Below are 25,985 nucleotides of genomic sequence, written 5' to 3'. Positions count from 1 at the left end.
CAGTGGAAGAAGACAGGCAGCTGAACAGTGGACATATGAAGTAGATAAATTACCTAATCTGTAATTCCTAAATAAATTTAGCCATACAGAATGTACTACAGAATATCTCACATTATATATAATACACCGTATCATGCACACTTTTTGCCCAAAACTTTGAGGGAAAAATAAGGGTACGCATTATACATGGGTAGTCCTAATTCCATATCTATATAAATGTTTTTCATTCATTTATTTATGCTCACGTGCTAAATCCTAGAAAGCAATAATGGTACCCATATGCAAAATAATACCGTGGAATACGATAACTGGTTTTTAGATATAAATAATTGAATTTAAAAATTTTCATGAAAGGGTTTTTCCTGAAAGTTTGGGCCACAACAGGGGTGCACATTATACACAGCAAAATACAGTAGTTTAGCAACTACCCAGTATGGTAGAAGGTAAAATCTGCCCCAGCAGAAAAGACACAGGGGGACTGAGGCCGCTGAAGGGAGTAGGAAGAGGCGGTCTCCAGTGTTAATTAAGGAGTGGTCAGGGAAGGTCTGTCTCAATGACAAAGTGATGCTTCAGCAAAGGCTTGAAGGAGTGGAAGGCATTAGCTCTACGTAAATGATGTTTTTCCTTCCTTTTTTGCATCCAAGAAGATCAGAACCAAATTTGGAGCTCAGTCCTCTAGAGGCCCCTGTGGTCTGCAAATCTGTGGTCTTTCGTCTGTTGAAGAGGCCGGACAAGACAGTGGGTAAGGCCATGGCTTCCAAAATCCAGCTGGACTCAAACACTGGCTCTACCATTTGCCACTTATGCGACTCTGGGCATCCTATTTAACCTCACCGGGTCTCAGTTCCCTACACTTCAAAATGAAGATAACAACAGCCCCTTCCTTACAGGGCTCTTTTAAGGATTAAATGAAAGAATGTACACAAGTTCCTTTGCACACAAGAACTCAGTAAAAATCAGCTGTGATTATTAAGCTTTGGTCTTGTCTCTCAAAGTTTATGTACAGTTTCCTTGGTCCTCATTCTCTATCTTTATTGACATTTTAACTTTGTTTTATGGTCCCTGCTCTTGTGGTAAGCTACCTCAAACCCTCTGTGGATTGGGGCAGGTTACAAAAAAGTATATAAATAAATAAAAATCTAGAGGAACATTTTCACGGAAGCAAACCATTTCATTACAACAAGCTGAATGGCAAGTGGGGCCAAAAGCAAAAGACACTGACTGACTCTGACCCCTCACCGTCCATCAACACCCACCAGCAAGACACATTGGCTGCCAGACCAGCTCCCTCTTCCCCAAACCCCTGTCCCTCCCTCCATCAGTAGAGGGTAGAGGAGACACACAAAATCACCCAATAAGCCTAAACCCTCCCGACCTCAGGCCCACTTCATCGCCAGGGGTTTCAGAGAGCTCTCCTTCCCCATCGGAGAAGAAAAAGGAACTCGATGGGGCTGCTTTCCATGGAGAGGGGGTTCAGGAACCAGGTGCTGCCTCAGCACACAGTCAGGTTAGAATCTCATTAAGGCCATTCATTAGTGAGCGACGTGGCCACAGGGAAGTCCCAGGCCCCAGTTTCCTTGTTAGTAAAAACAGTACTGCCCCACTAAGGTGTTTGTGCTGATGAAAGAACAGGATGGAGGAAAGCAATATGGAGAGTTTATCAGTCAAGTTCTCAATCCATGTGCAGGTAAGGAAGGGCATGACCTTCCAGAAGCCTTCTGGAAGGTCATGCCCTTCCTTACCTGCACCCCAGGGCAACACTCAATAGACTATGGGAACAGGAACCTCTTCAATGAGAGGGTGTGCGGGGCAGACACCTAGGAAGACGAGTTCAGGTACAGCCCTATGTGACAGAAACTCCCTGCAGGATGTAACAGGGAAAGGTCATTTCTGAGCAACACCAACCTGCTAGGTACCTCATCACGCTTCTTCCTCACCATAACCCTTTGAGATGGGCCTCATCACCCACATCTGACAGCTGCAGCTGGGCTTGAACCCAGAGCACACAATCCCAGCTGCCTCCCAGCTGAGAGGCAGCCCTGGCCCTCTGACACCGACTTCATGAGGGCAAGGACCAGCTCCCAACGCAGGACACCACAAGCACAACTGACAGAAACCTGTGAGCCCCAGGCCCTCCTGGAGCACCGTGCTTCTGTGAGTCCAGAGCTGAGCTCAGCAAGAACGTAGGCCAGGCTGACCTCCCTGCGGCTTCCCAAGCCGCTCCCCTCACCTCCACCAGCCCACAGGGCCTCCCCTGGGAAGGCATCCCTGCTCCCTAAGTTTTGAAATTAGCTACATCTGAATTTGAAACACCCCCCCCCTCGCATATCAATAGGAGGACCTTAGGTAAATCACTTATTCTTTCTTGTTCTCCTTCTGAAAATTGGGATATCATAATCAAATGCCTACCCCCCAAAGTTGCCATGAAGATTAAATAAAGCAGTACACTAAACACACACCAGACACTGCCAGGCACACAGTCAGCACGCATTTATGGTAGTTGCTATCATTACACAGACACTGTCTGGGGGAAAATCAGCCTTATGCTGGCTGAACTGTGACTGAGCAATAAATAAATAAATAAATAAATAAATAAAAAAGAATAAGGAGGTTTGGCTGCCTATTGCCACAAAAGCCAAACTCAAGAGGCGGATGCTGGTGCAAAAGGAAAGAGGTTTCATTCAGGTGCTGTGCCATCTGGGAGAATGGCAGACTCCTGTCTCAAAGCCCATCTCCTTAGCAAGACCAAGACAAAAGCCAGTGTCCAGAGTTCCTGCTCCAATTTAGCACACAGTCCTTTGGAGCCCACAGGCAGCTGCTAAGCGGTCATGGTCCCCATCCAGTAGCCTGGCTTCTTCCTGGCTACTGTTCATTTCAGGCTCCCCGCTGAAGCCTGCCTGTGGAGCTTGCACGCGCCATGCAGCTGCTGGGGCCACATAGTCACATGCCCCCAGGTGAGAGAGCACGCAGACACACTGACCTGTGCGTCACCAGGAGAGAGAGAGAAAGAGAGAGAGAAAGAGAGAGAGAGAGACGAGAGAGAAAGAGAGACTCCTTCCTGGAGGCCATGGGCCACATCGCCGCTTAGGCCACGTAGCCACGAAGAAAACAGCTGAGGACATGGCAGAAGTCCAGGTCGAGAGCAAGAGCGAGCAAGCGAGCGAGACAGGGAGAGAGAGACAGAGAGAGAGAGAGCACGCATGCTTGCTTATTTCCCTGGGATTATATTAGCTTGGATGTGGGACAAACCTGGTGCTTTCTCAAAATGGCCAGTTTTCCCAACTTTTGCATGCGTCAGGTGGGTCCACCTCCCAACCAACTCCTTCTTTTTCCAAGCTAGACTCACAGGCTCATTGGTCAACTACCACCCCTTGTGCCGTTTTGACTTCTCTGGCATACATACCTGCCTTCCCCTTGTCCCACCCCCAATATGGTACCAGACAGTGGCAGAGATGGGGAGCTTTTTTTCCCAACCCAATTTCCTTGCTAGCTTTTCACCCTCGGGCCTATCCATTGATATTTCTAGCTTTCCATACTCAGCGTAAGAACCTCCCCCTGCTGCCATCTTGGCCAATGAGGGAAACTCCCCTGAGCTCCAGACAGACTGTCTACCCTTAACAGAATGACAGAGATGATGCTCTCAAGGGGGAATTGTGTCCCTGAGCACCAGCTGACCGCTCTGCCCACACATCCACAGGGGAGGAGCATCGTGGTCTGGCCATCTGACATTTGACCCCTCCCCATGCCCCACAGGAAACTAACTGGAATAACAAGATTTAGCTGAGCTCTGTGCCCCTCCTAGGAAAAAAGACTAACCCATGCCCAGGCCAGGGCCTCTCATTCACTGCCCCTGATCCACAAACATGTACTGCTGGTCCCTTCTTTGCTGGGAACTGGAGAGAGAGAAGACCCAGCCCTATACCACAAGTTCATAGTACACTGGGGAGACGGGCAGGGTGGGGTGGGGGGCCGTGCGAGGAACTGCCATTAGCAAACGGAATGAGGGCCGAGTGTCCCTGGGAAGATGAGGAAGGCTCCATGGAGGAGGACGTATTTGAGCACGACCTTAAACTTAGGTAAGGCATGAGGCTGTGGGGTGGAGAATGGGGGGAAGGTATTCCAAACTGAAAATACAGCATGAACAGAAGCTAGATATGTGGGGTTTGTGTAGAGAACAGAAGCCTGGTAAGTCAAGAGGGCTGGGAAACTGGAGGACTGAGGAAAGAGCTGGCAGCCAAGGGCCCTGAGCCTGAGGGACAGGGAGCACAAAATAAAGATCCGTACTACCGTGGAGAAAATTGGAGGTGGGGATGGGCCTGCAACTTAAAATGGGATGATCATAGAAAGCCTCTTCGAAGTGACAAGTTAAGATCAGAAGCAAGTCATGTGACTCCCTGGGGGAAGTTTTCAGGCAGAGAAAATAGCAATGCAAAGGTCCTGAGGCCACAGGGTGGTCGCCATGTTGGTAATGCATTAAAAAGGCTTGTGGGACTGGGGTGGTAAGAAGATCCGAAAGTTAAAAGGAAGCCAGTTCATGAGAGACCTTAAAGGCCTTTATAGAGGTTTTTGGCTTTCACTTGGCTGAAATGGAGAGCATTGTAGAATTTCTAGTACCGTTTTCTGACTTACGTTTTAAAAAGACGGCTCTGACTGCTGTGTAGAGGATCAACTGTAAGGAGCCAAGGGCGGAAGCTGGAAAACCGTTTAGGAAGCTGTGCGAACAACCCGGCAAAAGAGGGTGGTGGCTGGAGCTTTCCTCGTGTTAAAATGGAGCTCCGGATCCCTGCACTGTGTGCAGCCCAACGCTTCAAATTATAAATAAATAAATAAATAAAACATTGGAACCTCGGGCCGACGGCGTGTCAGCCTGGGGAGTGTAGGACTATGGGCAGCCCTTTGTGAGTCCGGCCCCTGGTGCCCAGGAAAAAGCCAAGGCAGGTGCGCTCCCCGCAACGCGTCAAAAGAGGGCAGAACTGGCTGAGGGCTGTCTGGCTCCCCAGGGACTGAAGAGAGAGAGAAGGGTGGAAAGGAGGGCGCCCCCTCCCAGCCCTGGAGAGGGTCCTCACTGTGTGCATCCCGGTATGCAACCTCTCCGCCTGTACAGGTGGATCCTATAAGCATCCCGTGGGGAGCGCCACGCACCCCCTCCGTGCAAACCTACCCCCTCACCCCATAGCCCTTTGTTTCACTGTTCCCCTACTCCCATCTGTCTGCCTGTCCGTCCCCTACATGTTTCGGTGCGCACCGATCAGTAGTGATCCCTCTGGCGGTAGCCCTAGCGGCGCAGCCCCGGCCCAGGGCTCCGGAGAGGAGAAAATCATGAATGAAATGGATGCGGTGCTCGCGCTCCCCCGCCCTCCCTGTCCAGGCAACCTCAGCGCGGGGGCGGTGCCTGCGAGGACTCCGAGAGCCGAATCCCGGAGAGGGGGCTCCCGAGATCTGGGTCAGGAATTAGGGGTCTGCGACCCGGCCCCACTCGGGCCCTGGGACCAATGGAGCGCCCCGCCTGCCAGCCCCGCTAGCCCTGCGCAATCCCTGGGAGCGCCGCAAGCCCGCCCGGAGGCGGGGCGGAGCCGGGACTGGGTAGGGGGTGCAGAACCCACCCGCCGGCTGCGCCTGCGACTCCGCAGCTGAGGTGCATTTGGTGCGGCGGTCCGGCGAAGGAGCGTGCACAGAGCGTCGGGCGGACAGACCGACGGACGGACGCCCCCGCACACGCAGACGCACAGAGCTCGGCGTGGCCCCCGTCACATACATACACACTCGCGCAGACACTTACAGGGACACACGCAGATACACGCACACTCGCGCGCGCACATCCTCCCGCCAGCCAGCCTGCCCGCTCGCTCGCCGGCGCCCGGAGCCCGCTCTGGCCGGTAAGTGTGCCGTTTCCGTCGGCGCCTTTGTGTGGGGAGCCGGAAGGCGGAGGGCACGGGGTCTTTCCCGGGGCGGCCTTGCAACTGAGACCTCCTCTAGCCCCCCGCCAGCAAAGCCGGCGCCCGCCCCCGCCACGCCCCCATGGGGCTCCCGGCGCCCCCCGACTGGGGGAGGGGTCCCCATCCAAGGGGGAGGCCGGGCGCTGGGGAGCCGGCTAGGAGCAGCAACCACTACCCGGAGCTCGGACGCGGTTTCGGGGAGGGATTCGGATAGTGGTCCGGGGTCCGAGCTTCTGCGGCCGAGGCTGACGCTCGGCTGTTGGCCGCATTGCCTTTCCAGGGTCTGCAGCTCCAAGGGGAGACTGGAAAACGCCGCTAGCCTGTTGGCTTGTAAACTGCGGCTCCAGACTCCCAGCCTTCCCCTCGCTTCGCCACCCCCGGACCGAGTAGCTTAAACCACCCGCTTCCCACCACCACCGAAATAAAAGCCCAGTACCTTCCCCTCCCCCAGCATGCCCCTTTTCCCTAGATGAGGCCCAAGCTCCGGCAAATCCTGCAGATTGCCTGGGTCAGAGCCCTGAGCTACCTCACCAAGGATCGTGTTGGCTTAGAGGATCAGAATCAGAAGAACCTTTGGAACTCATTTAACCCCCTCCTATTACAGATGGGGAAACTGAGGCCCAGTGAGATGATTTGAGCAAGGTCACAGGAGAGTTAGTGGCAAAGCCTGCATTAGAATCTAGGGTCCCCAGCTTTCGAACTCATTACCCCCCATACAATTTGATCCTATTCCCATTGAAGCCCAGAACCCCAAAATTCATCTAAGTGTACCAGGAAAGTCTCTGTAATCCCCGCCCTGCCCCTACTTGGAGCTTCAAGTACCATTCATTTGTTACCATCCTTACTGTAAAAAAAAAAGAGAGAGAAAGAAAGAAAGGTTAGCCTCTCATTTGCCTCACTTGGCCTCAGAGGAGTGTTGTCTTATGCAAGCACTCCAGGTTTGGGGTTTAGTTTGGGAGAATGAATCAGTCCTGGACGGGAGGTCAGATACCAGGATGTTCCTCCTGGTGCTCCCAGGAGTCTCTGAGCCTGTGTCCTCAGTTGGACCAGGTGATGCAGCATCCGAGGAGTCATCCCCTCCCCCCGACCTGGACCCGACTGCATGCCTTCCCAGCCCAGCTTCCCGCCTCTGTAAAGGCTTGGGCCTTCAATCCAACCAGGACCCTTTCCTCACCCCTTTGTGGAGGGAGGTCCTCGGGTCCCTCACATCTGCTGCGTGTTGCTGACAAAGCTGCTGGGGAAGCCTGAGTTGGAGCCCCCTCAGGTCCTGGTGGCAGCTCAGGGCAAGGCTCCGTCAGGTCAAGGGCAGCTGGGTGTCCCCGGAGCTGGTCCATGGAGGGTGCCCAAGAGACGAGGTGAAGGGGTGCAAGCTGGATGGTGACTGGATTAAGTCAGTCACCTTTGAGGGGACTCCATGGGATGGCAAGGAAGACAATGTTCGTTCTCTACAGACCTGAGGCTCTTGTCTCAGGAGCTTCCTTCTTGAGTGGGATGAGCAGGCTGGCTTGCATGGGTCAAAGCCAGGGCCACCAGGCCGTGTAGCCGCAGGTCCCCCCATTTACACCGTGGCCCACCTACATGGCACTGTGCTCCAGAAGCACCATTTGCATAGACTTCATAAGGAGTGGGGGCCACTGGGGTTTTGCAGGGCAGTGGCTCCCAGCCTAAGAGTGAAGGGATCTGGATTCTGGATTCTCACGTCCTCCCCACTGGTAGGACAGTTTCGGTACATGCTCATGACCTCTCTGGGTCTCAGTCCCTCCTCCCCAAAAAGTAAGATAATTGGATTGAAGAGTTTCAGGATGTCCTTCAAGTCTGAACTGTTTGGGGAGCAGGGAGCACTTATTTATATAACTGCCATGGGCTTGATTTCCTTCTTCTCTTACTCTGTGAAGGAATAAAATGAGATGAGGTAATTTATGTAGGGTGCTTAGCACAGTGCCTGGGGCATAGAAAAAGCTCAGGAATTGGTAGCTTTAGGGCCCCAGTTTTATGGCTATAGCCTCTACTCCCTCCCTTTTTCAGATTGCCCAAGGACATGAGATTTTAGGGCCTCAAAGACCCTCTTCCTCAAAATCCCTCCCCCACTGAGGGGTTCCTGGATTTCGGGCTCAGCCCACATAAGTCATTCATGCAGCCTCCCTGGGAGACGTGGCACTTTTGTTCACCATGTATTTCACACCTAAGTGTGATCCAATTTATTACTTTCTAACACTCTGTCATTAATCCTCATCACACACAGGAGATCAGTTGTATCATTTTGCCATTTTATAGATGGGGAAGTTGAGGCTGGGTGTCATTTACCAGAAGGGGCATCCTATAAAAGCCTCAGAGCCAGAGAGCTGTGCCCCCTGCTCAGACAGCCTGACTCCAGATTCTGAACTCTTTCTTCTCTGTCACGTTGCCTGTCCTCTTCCAAGACCTGCCCTGAAAGAGGATTGATAACCCCTTGGAAAGAGTTGAGGAGAAGGGCAGGTTTTATTCTTCTGGAAAATCAGGAATGGCTTGAGCGTGGGTCTGAATGGTTTGTACCACAGAAGAAAGGAGGGGAAGCATTGCAAGTAGCAGAAACAGCATGAGCAGAGACTAGGCAGTGGAGGTCCCGGGGCCAGGGGTAGAAATGGGAAAGCAGTTTGTTGGACGGGTGCAAAAAGGGAGGCTGGGTAGGAGGGTGGAGACGGTTGCTGGGGGCACTGGGTGCTGAGCAAAGGGATTGGTCTTTGGTTTTTGAGTGTGGGAGAGACATGATCAAACCTGACCATTAGGAAACTCACTCTGAGTGCCCCGCTCTCGTGCTGTGGAAACAGATTGGTGGCAGAGAGCCTGCTCGCAGGCAGCCCAGGTAGGAAGCAATGGCAGCGTTCTGGGTGAGAGGCAAAGAGGATCTGGACAGAGGGAGGTTGGAAGAATGGAGAGAAAAAGGAGTTGATGCGGGAGGCTAAGTGTCACCAAAACCGGCAGCTAATTGGATATGTGTACTAGAGGCAGGAAGGAATGAGAAGTGATGACAAGGTTTTGATCCCGCATGGCTAAGGAGGCCATTCACAGAAAGAGCCCAATGGGGAAGTGTTGGGAGGCTTAGGAGGGGAGGTCACGGAGCCGACAGGGAACCGTAAAAACTACTGCGAAGCAGGCTCACCGAGCACCCCAGACTGTTAAGGGCTGGTTCATTCATTCATTCTTTCATTCTCCAAATGCATATAAACATCTGTTACATGCCAGGTTGTTCTAGGCTCTAGGGACACAGTGCTGAAAAAGATGAACTTCCTGCATAAGCTCTACCAAGGTAGGCAGAAAATAAAATATAAGCAAAGGTAGAGCATTTCAAGGGGGTGAGCAGTGCTGGGGAGGAAAATTAAGCAGGGTCGGGAGTGACTGGAGGACAAGAGTGGGCGAAGGGATTTGCCTTTAAATAGAACTGTCTTTAAGGAGGAGATATTTGGACAGAGACCTGAATGAAGTGAGGAGAAGACCATAGAGAATAAAAGCATTCTAGGAAGAGGAGACCACAAAAGTGGTCATTACCACCATCCTCCAGTGGGCAGCTGTCATTACCCCCATGTCCCAGAGGAAGACACTGAGGCTCTGAGAGGTTCAGACACCCACCTGAGGCCCTGGGGTGAGAAGGTGGCAGAACTTAGCTTTCAGCTAGTTCTCTCTGCCTCCAGATCCACACCGTTGCCTTAAGGTGTGTGACCTCAAACTGGTCAGCCTGTGGTGTTTTCAGAGATTCTGCCCTTGACTGAGGACCTCTGAGGACAGCCCGCCCTGGGCCCTAGGTTTCCAACTGTCCACTGGCACACGGCATTGAGAGAGTCCGTCCTTCTAGGCCCAGGACCAGGCTCTACCCTGTCTTCTCCTTTGGGCACCTGAGCAGGACCAGAGTGACCACTTACCCCACCTCACGCCAGCCCTTAGCCCTTCCAAGTGCCCGTTAGCTCCTGTACAGAGTGGAGTGATGCTGTCTTCTTCACAAGGTTGCCACACATGTCTGATGAAGTAGGGGACAGGAAAGTACATGAAGTCGCAGTTGATTCTCTCTGAATTCAAACCCTTTTCAGCCTTGACTCCTGTCCCCACCTGTTTTGGGTTTTTTTTCCCCATTTTATTTGACTTCCTAGATCACATTCTTCTCTCTCCTGGCAAAGGTGCCTCTGCCGGGCCCTGCTCTGAATCAGTTTGCCTGACTCTTTCACCATGTGCTAAAGGGCCAGAGTCTTCCCAGCTGGCGCTGCCACCGCTCAGCTGGGCCTGAGCACAAAAGGGTTAAGTCAGAGGCTGGGCAGGTGCCCTGACAGTACACTAGCCCCCTCCCTCAGTGGAGTGTAGCAGGAGCTCAGGGCCTCCCGAGCTGCAGGTGGAAGCAAACCAAGCTCCGAACTCCTGCTTTCCCCTCTGTGGGTGGTGCAGGCTCCTGGAGAAGTGGCTTTTTACGCAGTGAAGCTCAGAGCAGACGTCCAAAGGGATCATCTGGAGGATCTGGAGCAAGGCACAGGTGACCCTCGCAGGCCAGGCGAAGGCTCAGCGTCAGGGACACCTGGGAGTGAAACCAGAGGCAGGCAGAGACCCGAGCACAGAATCATTTGTGATCAGGGTGGGTGTGTAGCCAGCACAGGCTCGGTTGGAATTCTAGTTCCAGGTGGAGCGGGGAGAGCTGCAAAAGTGGACAGGCCTTTGTCCTAGAAGGCAGATGACCATGACAGAGACAGTGCCTGCCAGGGCATAAGGCAGAAAGCCAGGTGCTAGGACTGGGCTGGTGTCAGGGCCAGACAAGCAACAGTGAGACTCAGAGTTGTTAAAACTCTTAGCAACAATAATACTAGCTGACACAGTGTACAGTGTGCAAGGTATTTTTTCTAAGAGCGCCCTGTTGGCTCATCACAACAATGTTATGAGTTGGGTTCGGCTGCTGGTGCATTTTACAGATGAGAAGACTGAAGCAGGGAGAAGCCAAGTATCTTTCTCAAGACCAGGCAGCCCGTGGGGGAGCCTTAGTTCATGACTGGCAGCCCAATTCCAAAGCCGGTGCTTTGTGCTGATTTTAATGAGCTGTTTACACATCCTCTAACTCCAGTTGACTTTTAATTTATTTTTCCAAGAAAAATGTCTTGAATATCTGCCTGGCACCAGATAGAGTATTAAGCATAGGAAACAGGAAAGTCCATATAGGAGGTTGTACACCTAATGGTTTAAATAAAAGCTGGGCCCGGAGTTGAGACAAACTCAGCTTGAAGCCCGCTCCTGCCACTTACTAACTGTGTGACCTTGAGCAAGTGAGTCAGTCTCTCCAGGTCCCGCTCTTCACGTGGGCAGGAGGGGGTGATGAGCGGGTTTAGCTCACAGGATATATAGTGAGGGATGGATGACATCGTGCACAGGACTTGGCGAGGTACCCAGCACACAGTCAGCACTCGGTAAGAAGAGGCCACAGGGAGTGCAAACCACAGGTACCGTTAAATGACTACCAAACGGAGAGATGAGAACAGAAAAGGGAGTGCCCAGGTCTTCCTAAGGGAGGCAGGGAGGGTTCTGCGGAGGAGGTGACATTTCAACAGGGTCTTGGAAGGGTCGTAAGGGGGTGGGGAAACGGGGGCTTTTCCAGTGAAGAGAAAGTGCATTCCAAGGCATTATAGGTAAGAGCAGGCATCTCACTAAGTGGAAATACCGGAACACCCCCACAAGAGGTGTGATCTCGCCTTCACGTTCCTGATTGCCTGTTTTCTCCTCGTAAATTAAACTGTGTACCTTGGGGATAGAGGGGGTATAGAGAGAGGGAGCAGAGTGGAGTGTTTTCAGAGTCGTGGAGAACAGAGAATTAAACCAGACCTTTGGACTCTGAAATCCTGCTCTTCACTTGATCTTATGGGCTCCTGTCCACCACAGTGGTAGGACTATCCCAGCCGGTACTCATCCTTAAGGCTGAACAGGGCTCTGTCAGTAACTGGCTGGGGTGGGGGCTTCCCTCTACCCTTGAAGGCGGGGCTGCAGTTGCCCTGGCTCCCTGGCCCAGACCTGGTTTCCCTGGTGCTGGGAGCGCCCTCTGCTGGTTTCCTGCTGCTCCACCCCATCTGCTTCATTAAACCTTGACAGCCCCCAAATTGAAGCTTGACCTTAAGGAAAGGTCAGCCTATAGCCTCTGTAGGCTGGGCGTCTCCGGCACAGTTCCGTCTTCCTTTCCCTTGGGTCTCTGCCACACTGACGCCCCCGTCTCCCACCAACAGAGCAGGATAGAGAAGAAGTCATCGTTTATCTGGGCACATCCCAAGCAGAGAACACTCAGACCCTGTGTTTGGGATGCAGAACACTCCAAGTTTGCAGTCTGCTCAGACGCGGGGACAGATGGCTGGACAGTGGACAGCTGGGCAGGGAGGGTAGGCAGCTTGGCAGGATGGAAATAGCAGTGAACTAAGCATCGGGAGTCCTGGGCTTGGAGCCTATCTGTTCTGCAAGTTTGCTGCACGTATCAGCCTGTGTCCTCTGGTTGCCAGCAACAGTCATGGACTCTCAGTGATGTGCAGAAAAGCTAATTATCAGAAAGCTTTGGGGTGTGACACAGAGTGACAAGTAACTGACCTCTGGTCTTGGGTTCGTCCTCTGACAGGGGACACAGGGCACCAGAGGAAGGGAGAGGTAACTCTTAAAATCTAGATTTTGTTAACTACCTGAAAATAACTGTTCACCTGCTGTGTGGCCTGAGGAAAGTCACTTAAACTCACTTGCCTCAGTTTCCCTCCCTGGATGTTCTAGAGCTGGCCTCTCTCCTCCATTCGCGTGTCCAGTGTGCTTTTTTGCTGAGAAAGCTTCCTGCCCCGGTCCCGTACGGCACCTTTCCCATCTGGGGAATGAATTATGAAGGAATGAGGTGAGTGAGGGGCTGGGTGGTTCCCTGCGCTCATCTATTAAGGGGGATGAGTCCTCTCCCCGTGCATCCTCTGAGACTTGTGACCTGTTTGCAGAGGTGGTCAGCATGGAACCGGCCTTTCCTCCACCCCTGCACACTGACCATGCCAGTGAAACTCTGGATGGCATATGAGCACTTCCTGCCTGTCATCTGGCCACCTTCTCCAGGTTGCAGAGCTCCTCGCCAGAGCCCCAGAGTCGCCACCCCCAAGACCCAACCATGCCTTCTATTTAACACATCTCTTTACAGACTCAAGCCCTGTGCTGAACACCTGGGCTGCAGAGGTAGCTGAGGGGGTGGGGAGGCTCCAAGTCACTGGAAGCCCAATGGAGGTGGCAGGTGCATAAACAGCTAACTGTAGCGGAGGAACAAAGTAAGAGACAGAAGTGTGAGGTGGGGGTGTGGGGGTGCCCAGAGATGGGAGAGCTTGCTTCTTCCTGGGAGATCAGGGTGTGCCCCATGGAAGAGGTAGTATTGAGAATGAATAAGATTGTTATTCAAGGACTGGAGGAGTGGGCCAGAGTCAGAGCTTTAGGAGGCTGGTAGGAGCTCCATGCTGACAGCGTGGGACTTCTAGACAGTCCCAGCAGATTCAAGAGTGTGCAGAGCAAGGTAGAAAGCACATCAGGCTGGGCTTGCGTCAGGAGGTTCTTGCGGGCTCAGCCTCCCACTCAGGGATCCTGGCTTCAGCACCTCAGCCCCTCCTCTGCCTCTGTCCCCAAACCCGTCAGCCATTACTCTGAGTAAGTCCTGGGCACAGCTGGCATCCATGCCAGGGCACCTTCCCATAGCACCCACTCATCCCCTTCCAACCCCCAGCAGAGGTGAGGTGCCCCCAGCTGGTCTTGGACAGACATCAGATAGAACACATCACCCAGCCCACAGCAGTTACCTGTTGTGTCTCCCCCACTAGCCATGAGCTCTGAGAAGATGCAGCGGGCTGGTTCAGGCCGGCGCCCAGCACCCATGCTGGGGCAGCCAGGTGGTAAGTACTACCTTCACATGTATGAGTGGACAGATGACGGCGATGACACTCAAACTGAAAGGGACTTAGAGTCTGACCGATTAGTTTATAGATGAGACCTCGGGGGTCTAGGGTGGGAGAGGATTGCCCAAAGTCAGAGCATGCACAGGGCGGAATTTGAGAGACTTTGGGTGCACAGCAGCCCTGTTCACAAAAGCCAGAAGGTGGGAACAATGCAAATGTCCATCACCTGATGAACGGAGACTAAAATGTAGTATATTTTTACAGTCAAATATTCATCCAAAAAAGGAATAAAGTGCTGTTACAAGTGAATGAACCTTGAAAACGTTATGCTGAGCAAAAGAACCCAGACACAAAAGGCCACACACTGTTTATGATTCCATTTATGTGAAATGTCTAAAACAAGGCAAACAGAGAGAGAGAGACGAAGCAGATTGGTGGTTCCCAGGGGCTGGGAGCGGGTAGAGTGAGTAATAACTTAATGGCAGTGGGGCTTCCTTTTGGGGTGATGAACATGCCTGCAACTGCATGATGGAGGGGGGTGCACAGTCCTGTGAACATACTTAATGTCACTGAAGTGCACACTTTAAAATGGTTAAAATGAGGGATTTTATGTTATATGGGGGGCGGGCGGTTTGGGACCAGAGCAGACACCGGGAGCTGGGCCTAGTCTATTCCTCAAACACAGCTGCTGGCCCCACTTGCCTTTCAGACCTCCCCTGCCCAGGCCATGAGGAGCCTGCAGGGCACCTCTCACCGTGGGGGAGCCCATGTCGAGTGGAACAGGGCTGCCTGCTCCCCGAGGAGGAGGACTCCGGGCAGCCAGGCCTGCCTCTTGCTGTGCTCCTCTGCTGAGGCCTAGTGCCCGTCGATTCCCCACCCCACTAATCAGCCTGCTCCCAGTTAGTGCCAAATGCTCCGTACATCTCGGGCCTCCATGCCTGGCTCTTGCTATTTGTGCTACGCAGGAAGGTCTTTCCCTTGTGGCCCCTCATCCGAGTAGAAACATCCTGTAGGAGCCAGCTCCTATCTTCCCCCTTTGAAAAGACTTCCTCCCCCCCTAACTCCCTCACCGCAAGCTGAGCTGATCCCTTCCCAAGGTGTCCACTCGTGTGTCAATTAAAGCAGATGTGGGTGTGCCGAGTTTGCACCTGTGTCTCCCCAGGAGGACTGGGAGCCAGGGGGCGGGGGGGCTGTATTCTAAGGCAGTCCTGGTGCCTTGTTCGTAGGAGGTGCTCAGCAGACGCTTGTCGAATGAGGTAATGGCTTTGGGAAGGTTCCCTTTCCTCCCAGACATTCGCCATCATTGAGGGAGGGACAGGCTAGGTGATGTCCCTGCATCTCCAGGGTTTTCTGGTTCAAAGAGTGACGGTGAGCAGCCACTCCAGAATTTGCTGCCTGTATCTTGGCCAGTTTCCTGCTCCTTTGCCCACTGATAGAAGTAGAGAAGGAGATGGAAGGGGCCCGCAGCAACCCCCTGCAAGCAGCTCTTTCTGCTCTTGGCGAGGGGGCAGGAGGGCAATGCCCAGAGACTTCTCCGTGTAGCCTGAACGGAACATCTCTTTGGGAATCCGCCTGCAGCCCTCCCCTGAACAGCCTGGGCGTGCAGGTCCGGACGGCGGGTCCCTGGAGTCCTTCAACTACAGGACCAAGCAGCAGGTTCTTGCTCCATTTTCCTCTACAAAAGAGAGGTGCTACTCTTTCTGCTTTTCTGATTATGAAATTAGTCATTTTCTAGGAAGCTTATTTATAGAGTCCTCTGCACACATGCAGCACCAAGCTATTCTGAACACGGCTTGGGGCCAGGGAGCCTTAAGGTGTAAAAGCATCTGTGAGTCACTCCTGGGGCCCCTTCCAGAGAGGTATCTGGGTAGCGTGGTTACCTTTCTGCACCCAGCCAGAGGCCAGCCCTCCCAGATCGCCCTCAGGCTGGGGTGCTCTTTAGGAAAAGGAAAAAACTCACTCTCAGGATTGAGAGATTAGGGATAGGCATTCTTGATCCCAACTTCCCTGGCCACGATGTACAACCTGGGGCAAGTCAGACCCCCGTTTTGTGCCTCAGTTTCCTCCTCTGCAAAATCACTCCTCCAGATACGTGAGTCTGTGACTGCTCTTGACATCAGCCCCCGGGGAGGGTTCCAGGTGACTTAACAAAGATCTGCCCACCAGGCCCTGGCCTGGTAGCTCTGCTGGTTAGAGTGTCATGCCAATACACCATGGTTGTGGGTTCGATCTCTAGTCACGGCACATACAAGAATCAACCAATGAATGCATAACTAAGCAGCACAACAAAAAAATCAGCGTTTCTCCTGCTCTCTCTCTCTCTCTCAAATCAATAAGTAAAAAGTAAAGAAAATTTTTAAAAAGGCATAGCCACCAGGCAGCTCTGATTATAGCCTGGTTTGAGGTTCTTGGCGTTTTTTTCCAGCACAGTCAGGGCAACATTCATTTACTCAACAAGCCTGTGTTCAGCGAGCACCTGCTGGGGGCCAGACACTATGTGGACTTTAAAAATAGAGCAAAAGTGGTGGTGTCTGCCCTCACGGAACTCGTGGCCTAAGGTGCAAATGGGCGTCAATCACGTAATGGCGTAAATCAGAACGAAATATCACATTGTGTCAAGTGCTGTGAGTAACACACGCTGAGAAGCGGAGCTGGGGGGAGCTCCCTGGGTACAGGGGAAAGCGCGTGCAAATTCCTCAGGACAAAAGCGGCCTCTGTGAGCGTGCAGAGGTCAGGGGGGAAGGGGCGAGAAATGAGGTTGGAGGGGCAAACAAGGGTCAGCCATGCAGACCTAGTCCGCTCCGGTAAAGGAGCTTTCTCTTGGTTCTGAGTGTGGCATGACGCCATTAAAGCAGTTTTTCAAGGAGGGTTCCGTGATCCGTGTGGAGTCTGGAAAGAGTTGATTCTAGCTCAACCTACCCCATTCGGCTGTGGGGGGTGTAAACAACTGCCCAGCCTGCACAGCCCCGTGTGTGTGTGGGGGGGGGTGCATGTGGAGGCGGCTTTGGAGGCCAGTTAAAAGACTGACTCGCTAATAAAGGCGGGGTGCTGGGCGTGGACCAACGTGGAGGTGGTGGCGAGGGGAAAAGTGCAGGGATTCAGCAGACGTTTAAAGTCCCGCCGTGCAGGGGAGCTCGGCCCTTAGATCTGGGGTTCTGTGAGGAAACATTGCAGTGAGGAGAACATGAAATAACGCATCGCCAGTGGTTAACCCAGCTCGTCTGCCCGTGATCCTTTCAGGTCTACAGCCTGGCCCGCACTCGGCCTCAGGACCAGCCTGAGGGGCAGGGCTGCGGGACTGGTGGGCCGAGAGGCAACTGGCCTGCTGGACTTCTCGAAAGTATTAGGTTGGCCAAAAAGTCCATCTGATTTTCTTCACAAAATAAAAGACACATTTTTCATGTTCACTAATAACTTTATTGATTTGGCTGTTTTGAGCAAATCAGCTGTCTCCCGCGTGGTATAACATTGATTGTTCTCAGTGAATGTCTCCATCTGATCTCTGTTGGCTTCAGCTGGTCTACCCGACTGCGGCGCACTGTCCAGCGAGAAAGCTCCAGCATGAAACTTCACACTTTGTATTTCAGTTGCGTTTTTACCCTTCTTGAAGCAATAAAGCATAGTATGTCAAAAATGTTGCTTATGTTCTTCCATCTTCACTATTGAAATGGCTTTGCAAAAACTCACCAGTTTTGTTCCGTTGTTTTTTAAAAGCACAGTGATATGACAGCTGTCACAATACAATCTAACAGAATTGTTTCAAATGAAGTTGAAGACAGCTAAGTGCCACTGGAGCCATGTTACGGAAAGAACCAAATGAACTTTTTGGCCAACCCAAAAGTATGCTAGTGAGGCTCTGTTGAAGTTTCTTCTGGTTGCCGGTCTCCAAAATCAAATCCCACTAACTTAAGCTAAAAGGTTGGGATTTGTCAGAAGGATTCCGGGACATTGTGTAGCCTTGCTGGACGTGCTGGGCAGTCATGGCCAAGATGGGCAGGAGTGCAGCAGCTTTGAGGCCCCCAGCAGCAGGTGTTGTGGCCTTTTTCTCCAGCACTGTGGCCACCGTGATTCAGCCACCACAACCACAGACCCTCCAGAGTACATGTGATCGACCCCGCCTGGTTGGTGTGTCCAGCCATCTACCACAGAGGTCGGGAATGTGAAGAGCACAGGGGGCGATTGGAGCCCACCGCGTTTCAGCCTACTCCCATAGTCGGGAACCATTGTGAGCTACGCAGTTGCCCTTAGAGTGTGTCTGTCTGCAGACCCTTCAAGGGCTCTGCCCAATTCATGCGACCTTTTTGCAGCTTATGGGGTAAAGGAGGAAAGCTAGACCCCACTATAGTTCTGGAAAGTGCCCTGATGGTCTAGAAAGAGGGTTTTCTGATTTCAGAAGGAAATAGAGCATTTAGAATATGCAAAAATACTTAATAGCTACTTCTAGCTGTTTCTGGAGATGAGTCTTGCATGCCGCTGTCCACTGCCTGAGGCATAGGGCACTGCAGTCCTCAAGGAGCTGGACACAGATTGTGTTACCCAGACCCCTCTCCTTGCTCCCCCACACTTTCGATTTTTAAACACACAGGAACTAAGAGGCAGGACCGCACAGCAGTGAGGGTGAGCCTGGAGCCTTAGACTAATTTCATACCCCTCTCCACCCTAGTGAGCTGAGTGACCTTGGGCAGGTTGTTTAACTTCTCTGAGCCTCTTTAATGATTCCTGATTCATGGGGCCACCACGAAGACTCGGTGTGATAAAGTGTACAAAGTGCTTTGCACATGGGGAGCCCTCTTTCAATGGCAGAGATGATGATGACAATGGTCACAGTGATGCTGCCGTTGCTGATTTCACCTGGAAGGTGCCTGCAGAACTCCTGTCTCTGCAGCCTGACCCTCCTGCAGGTCGGTCCTTTCCTAAGGTGCCTCTGATGGAGCAGGGTGCAGTTATTCAGAGGGACACAGTGCAAGAAAAGGAGACTTTTTATCTTTGCTCAGGGTTTGGTCTTGATCCCGGCTCAACGGCATCCTCTCCGGTTTTTCATCCTGCTGCAGGAGGGAGACAGCCGCGCCGCTGATGACTCCGAGGCAGGGGCCCTGGACATGTGCTGCTGTGAGAGGCTGTCGGGTGAGTCTTCCAGCACCCAGGCGCCAACCCCCCTGCCCAGAGTTCCAGATGGAGGGAGAGAGCCCCAGATGACACTGGGGCTGGAGCAGAGCCTGGTTAGCTGCGAACTTGCGTGAGAGGAGTGACTCAGCTGGTCCATAGATCTTCACTGAAATGGGGATTTGTTTTTCTAATCCCTGATGTCTCTCTGGCCAGTTATCGTTTGGAGCTGCTCTAGGCTCCTGTGGAGGGAGGAGCAGGTGGCTGAGGGTGTCCTGGGAGGGTAGAGAGAAAGGGGGAGAACTGGGGGGTCCAGGGCTGATCGAGGCATGACCACTGACCAGTAGTGTGCTGGGCTCATTTCAAGCAGTAAGATCAGGAAACAAAACCTGACCTACGTGCGAACCTGAGAGGGCGGAGAGTGTGGAAAAGCTACCTGTTGAGAAGCCTGGTTGGGGGTGTGAAATTGTGTCTGACTGACCACTCAGGGGCAGCCTGGCTGTCTGAACCATGGGCCATGTCACCACAGAGATATTATCAAGGCACTCCTGCCTGGGGGGGGGCAGATGTCCCAGCTATAGACCAGATACCATGTTGTGACAAACAGTCTTGGAAGGAATAGAGACAAGGAAGGTGGGGAAAGATTTTAATGTTTTTTTTTCTTTTTAGAAATTTTTTGTTTTTTTCTTCTTATAACATACCCATTGTAGAAATATTAAAAAATAAAGACAAGTGGTCTGGTTGGTGTGGCTCAGTGGATTCAGTGCCAGCCTGTGAACCAAAGGATCGCCGGTTCAATTCCCAGTCAGGGCACACGCCTGGGTTGTGGGCCAGGTCCCCAGTTGGGGGTGCTCGAGAGGCAACCACATATTGGTGTTTCTCTCTATATATATTTCTCCCTCCCTTTCTCTGCAAATAAATAAATAAAAATCTTTTTAAAAAGACAAGTGAAAAAAAAGAAAAATTACTGTCATCCTATAACACAGCATACTTTTTCATTTCTTTCTTTCCAAACCTTTTTGTTTAAAAAACAAACAGCCATTTGAATTCTAAGACTGATGTTCTAAACCTGTGGCTTGTCAAAAAAACCTCACACTTGGCAAGGAACATTACAATGGAATCTTCAGTGATACTCTTTAAGATAGACGTTTAAACAACTAGGTATGCCTCTAAAGTGGTGACTCTTTAAAATACACAGTTATTTTAGCATTGGCCAGTTTGGCTTAGTTGGTTGGAGCTTTGTCCTGTAACCAAAAGGTCGTAGGTTCAATTCCTTCTCAGGGTACATACCTTTGTTGTGGGTTCTGTCCCCAGTATGAGCTCATATTGGGCTCATACGAGAGGCAACCAATTGATTCTTCTCTCTCACATGGATGTTTCTGTCTCTCTCCCCTCCATGCCCTTTCGTCTCTCTCTAAAAAAAGCAATGAAAAAATGTCCTCAGGTGAGGATAAAAAAATTAAGTAAGCAGTTAATTTTATCCACACCCTAAGCCAGTGCCCCAGGTACTCCTGAAGTGGGCATTGAGCCCCGTGGTGCAATTCACTCTTTATCCAGTAGGGGTGCCATTGCTCAAAATACTGGACAGCCTGTTGAGACAGTCTAGGATGAGGGCCACTGCAGGTGGTGCCCCACAGGTGGGAACTGCACCAGTGGTTCAAGTTCATGGGAACTTGAACCATCCAGCTTGGAGAAGAGACTTCTTCACAGGGATGTGAAAGCTGTCAATGACTGTTTGAAAGACTATGCAAAAGGGGGAGCCAATTCATTCTGTGTGTATCTTAGGAAGATGGCATAAACCCAACACGCAGAAACTAAAGAGAGGCCTGTTGGCCCACGAGAGGCAGAACCTTCTTTTCGACACTAGAAGGTGCCCAGTCATAGACTTTGATAATTCAAGAGGAAGAAAATGAGTGTTTCGTCACTGGAGGCATTCAACTATTTTCTGGATAGACATGGGAGAGGAAATTTCCACAAGGGTGGGAGGTTGAGATGACATCAAAAGTCCTTTTCAACTACTAACCCGTTCTGTGACTCAGATATGAGTCACAGAATTCGGAAATGACTCTACACTCAGGGATGGCCCCACTGGCTAGGAAAAAAAAACGTGGAAAACAGGACATGACATGCAGGAGTCCGAAGAGCAGCACAGTGAGGAGGAAAGAGCATGGGGCCAGCCTTCGAGTCTGGCTGTTCTGTTTACGGGCCGGGTGTTAATGGACAAGTCGCTTAACCTTGCTGGGCCTGTAGTAACCTCCTTTGTAAGTGGAAGCAACAACAAAATGAATATCCTCATAAAGATTAAGTCAATAAAATCACACAAGTCCTTATTTAACAAATATTTACTGAACACCTACTATGTGTCAGGTACTGAACTAGGTGTTAGGGACAGTAGTGGTGAACAAAGGAGGCGTAGTTCCTGCCCTGCTTTGAGTTGCTTCTGGAAAATGGAATGAAGCCACAGCGGAGAAGTTATAGTAATAAGGATGTTTATTTCCACTGTCCACTGCCGTTCCTCCCTGGAAGCCAGCAACCTGTGTAAAATGCAGGAGGAGCATTGGTTGTCCCGCCTGGGGCTGGCATCATCCTTTGCTGTTTCCACCTTCCAGATGGGAGGACCAAGGCCCGGGGCGGTTAGGGAGCCTGTCCAGGTCACTTAGCTAGTGTTTGGTAAAGTGAGAATGGACTCCAGACAGTATCTGCAGAGCTCACGCTGCTGGCCCACGCCCACTGCGCTTCCATCGTCACTGTGGAGCCACCGTCACCTGCAGCCCTGTCGATGGAGGTCAGAGAGCTAAGGGCTGTCTGTCCCTGGGGAGGAGTTTGGAGGAGGTGGGTGATGTCACTGTGCCTGTCCCCGTATATGTCCTTACTCTAGAAAGCCCTGCCTTCCAGAGGCCAAGCAAGTCGTGTGCCCCTTGCCAGCCCCACAGTGCCATCTCGGTGTGTTTATTGAAGTAACTTTTTGTCTGTTTCCTCTCTGGGGCCATGAGCTCCTGGAAGGCAAGCGCCTCTCTGTTTCGTCTTCTGTGTCCAACATTCATTCACTCATTTCTTCATTCCTTCACTGGCTGTTATTCCCTGAGCGCCTGCATGTGCTGAGCGTTCTTGTAAGCACTGAAGGTTCAAAGGTGCATCCAACTGAGAACATTTTCACCCTCACAGAACTGTGTTGTGTGCTGGTTAACAGCAGGCGCTCTTGACCAGACTTAGTTCCACCACTTACCGGGGGGTGATCGTGGGCAAGTGTTAACCTTTCTCTGCGTCCCATTTACAAGATGGCAAGAGTAACTGCACTGTCATGTACAGTTGTTGGAGAATTCAGTAAATTAATAGAGAAATTAGAACAGCACTTGGTACATAGCAAGTGCTGCACAGGCATTTGCAATTAAGGGAAAGATAGACAAATAAAATAAGTAGCATAGATAACATGGTAAATAGTGATAAGTGCTCTGGAGAAAATTAAGGCCAAGAGGCACGGGACGGGGAAGGAATGGAGGGTGGTTCTGGAACCTGGTTAGGAGTTGATTTCCACAAATGTTTGTTAGCTGAAACCACTGACCTGAACTTCAACTTGGACATAAAAGGACTTGGCAATATAAAGGCCAAGAGAATTGGGGTGCTGGCCCTTTAGAATGAGTCTATGGGCACTGCAATCAAGTGCATAAGGATGGTGTAAAAATACAGCCCTTGGGTAATCTCTTCCCCCTCCCAGCTGTCTTCCCTTCGGGGCAAGACCAGAGGCAAGACACAGAGGGGGCCTGTCATGCCTGGTGACTCACTTATTCCCACACACATCACACTACCAGGCTGGGGCAGCTCCCGGCCACAGTCCCCTGGACCTCAGCCATTGCCGAGCAGGTCAGCAGCCCTTCCAGATTGAGATCTCCAGCTGAAAACATCCTCATCTCCAACACGCCAGGCGGCCCACGGCTGCCCCCCGGGTCAGGCACATATGCTCACAGTGCTGGGGCACTCCGCACATGTGCTTGCACTCTCAGCTGTGTTCTCACTTGTCCCAGCCTCATGCTCACGCACTTACATGCACATACCCACGCACCGTCACCCAGGCACGCACCCTGTCTTTCTGTCTCACAGTGCCCTGTGAAGGCGCATAGCCACCCTTAAGCTCACACACCTACCAGTCTTCTTCCTCTTGCACACTCAAGCTGTCTTAGCTCCATGGCTCCACCATGCACCCCCTTCCACTGAATGTGCTTTTAGGGGTGGACAGACTTGCTTGATTTCTCCTTCCCTCTTTAGGTATCTTTCTCTCCCACACCACACCCCTTCTCACACACACATGCAGACAAGCAAGCAGGCGCCTTCCCTCCCGTTCTCTGCCCGGTTCGCAGCCCCTCGGTTATACACGGCTCTCAGATAGTGTTGCAGGCATGGGTTGTGCACCCAGCTCACCCTCTGCTCCGTGCACATGCACACATTTATTTTTCTTCTCCTTTAATGCACATATTCTTTTTTACATGGTCACCCTCCTTTCCTTCTTTTTCACTCTCCCTTGCTTGCTCACTTACTTGCTCACTGTCACCCAAACACATTTATACATTCCAACTCACACTCCCCCTCTTCTGCGCGTAGGTGTTCGCATTCGCAAGAAACCAGGCAACCCTGCTGATGCTAGGGCCTCCGCTCCTTCCCCAGCCAGCACCACTGTGGGCCTCACTAGGGACCAGAAGCTTCTTCAGGGGGACAGGGCAGAGGAGGGAGGGAGGTAAACAGTAGGTACTGGTGATAGCATGACATCACCAAGCGTTATTCTCTGTCTCCAGGGGGCAGGCTCATGGGACTGCAACCAGCCTGCAGATGGGGCCCCGAGAGGTGCATCATTCAGCTGCTCGGTCCTGCACTGCAAGGGGCCTTGTGTGCGTGCATGTGGGCGTGTTAGTCTGTGTGTCTAAGCATGATCCACACCCCGCCCCAACGGCTGTTCCTTAGCTACCCTTCCAACTGGAAAAGCCCCAAGCAAGAGGCCATGTCCAACCTCAGAAGGGTGCACCTGCACCCATGCAGGCTTCAGGCCCCTTGGGCAGGCGGCTCTGGAGTCCTAGCAGCCAGAGCATGGTCTGAAAGGGGGCCTGGGCACACCTCCTGTGTCCACGGGGAGTGGCACAGCCAGAGAAGAGGGACCCAGGGCTAAAGACAACATTGCTCTGGGAAACAGGGTGTTCCCACAGCCCCCCTGTGGCTGGCAGCTGGCCAGAACCATGATGCCACTGCCACCCTGAGATTGTAGCATGTCATGATTAGCTGGCAAGTGGACACTGAGGCCTACATAGGCCATTGCCCATTTGATAGGAGCAGCTGGCCTCTTCAGCCAGCAACCCTGCTATGCACTCCCTACCTAAGTCCCAGTGCCTTAAAGTCTACCCTCCTCCCAGCCTTAGGCTCTGTATTATCATGTGTATCCAGTGGGGGACCCTCCTCTGTGGGGGATGAGGTCTAGGTCTTAGCAGGATGCCACTGCCCAGCATGGGGAGCCTTTTGTGAAGTGGAGAGGGGCTCTGTGTTGAGGAAACCTTTGCTCTCCTAATCCTGCAGCCCCTGCCCTGGCCATCCGGGAGGGGAGGTATGGCCTTCATGGTGGTACCATGGCCACATGGGTAAGGTCTTAGGCCAGAAGCCAACAAGGGCCCACTGAAAAGGCAGCCTGACCCTTTTGTTGACTTGACAGCTTTTTATTGAGCATCTATTCTCAGCCCAATGTGATGCCAAGCACTGGTGGTACAGCAAAGAGCAAGACAGACCCGGTCCCTGCTCTCAGCGAGATCAGGGCTCTGTGGAAGGTTGCAGCAGTGATGGAACACTACACTGCGGGGCCACGGAGGTCTTCCTGGAAGAAATGGCCTTTAAACTGTGACTGAAGGATGAGTAGGGTCTGGTTCATGGTTTGGGGAACTGGCTGTCAAAGCAATTTAAGGAACAAGTTAACCTTGAAATGGGCCTTGTCCTTCATCTGCCAACCCCTGTTCTCACAAAGCGCCTGGTCAGGTACATACTGCCAGTCAAAACGGTCCAGAGGCAGGGGCAAGAGCAGGAGGGTGGGTGGAGAGAGGACAGACGTGGATGCATTGCTGTCACAGAGCTGCCCCTCATGTGTGTCAACACTCAGAAATTTGGGTTCTCCCGACTTTTACTTCTTTGTTTAATGGATGGTTTTGTTTTCACTCCAGACTTTTAATGCATTTAGGGGTATTTATTGTGCCTGATAGTACACTGAATTGTCTTTGACTTGAGTCTTTGGAGTGGAAATTAAAGAAAAACTACACATCATTTGGATGTGCTAAGAACCCTAGGTGGAAAGCATTCTGTAACAACACCACTGTATATAGAGAGAAGTACCTAGGCAGGTACTCAGTGGTCAGTGATGGTGGAGCGTACCTGCTGTCAGACAGCAGGACAGTTACAGAGGCAGCAGCCCAGGTAGCTGGGTCTTGGGATGCCCTGGGTGGGCAGACAGACCTGGGTTCAAATCCCAGCTCTGCCATGGACCAGCAGCTTGACCTCAGGTAAACCAGCTGACTGTTTTGAGTTCCAAACTCTCCACTCTAAAATGAGGGTGATAACATGATAAGATCTTCAGAGAGATTTTTCAAGGATTAAATGAGTTGATGCATGTAAAGTCCTTACTACCCTGTGCTTGCTACACGGCAGGTCCCAGTGATGGTGATGATATGGAGGTGAGCATGTGGAATATGAACACAGAAACCCTTGAGAGTGCCCAGAGCCCAGGTATCAAGTCCCAGGCCATTCCCCCAGCAGTGGAGCGCACAGTGTAGTTTTGTGGTGCTTTCATGACTCCCCACCACAGCCCTGGGACCTCACAGAACCAGCACAGACACACGCAGGAGTGTTGTCTGCTTGCAAAATCAGATGGGAAGAGGAGCCAGAGTTGTAGTACAGGACAGTCATTCATTCGCCTTCACCAGGGTAGAAACAGGCCTGCTATTATGGGGGGGAGCTGGATGTGTGAGGAAACGAGCATCTTTGCACCAGGGAGAAAGGCCGTGTGGTCCAGTCCCTGCCTCCACAGAGGCTGATG

At 52.0% G+C, this 25,985-nt stretch overlaps 1 protein-coding gene across 2 annotated transcripts in view; it reads left to right on the top strand.

The window, feature by feature from the left end:
• The first annotated feature begins 5,812 nt into the window (after positions 1-5,812).
• Positions 5,813-25,985, top strand: part of PTPN5 (protein tyrosine phosphatase non-receptor type 5) — a 47,044-nt gene continuing 26,871 nt past the window's right edge. For both annotated transcript variants that reach the window (XM_037040366.1, XM_037040365.1), the window contains exons 1-2: positions 5,813-5,876; positions 18,877-18,949. In XM_037040366.1, coding sequence (XP_036896261.1) covers positions 18,925-18,949 — 25 coding nt within the window. In that variant the 5' untranslated portion in view covers positions 5,813-5,876; positions 18,877-18,924. The remainder of the gene's footprint in view (positions 5,877-18,876; positions 18,950-25,985) is intronic.

The sequence above is a fragment of the Sturnira hondurensis genome, unplaced genomic scaffold (assembly GCF_014824575.4).
Source record: "Sturnira hondurensis isolate 20B ecotype Veracruz unplaced genomic scaffold, ASM1482457v3 Scaffold0002638, whole genome shotgun sequence".
Taxonomy (NCBI): Eukaryota; Metazoa; Chordata; class Mammalia; order Chiroptera; family Phyllostomidae; genus Sturnira; species Sturnira hondurensis.
Note: the sequence above shows the minus strand (reverse complement) of the source record. Positions and strands in the feature narration are given on the sequence as shown.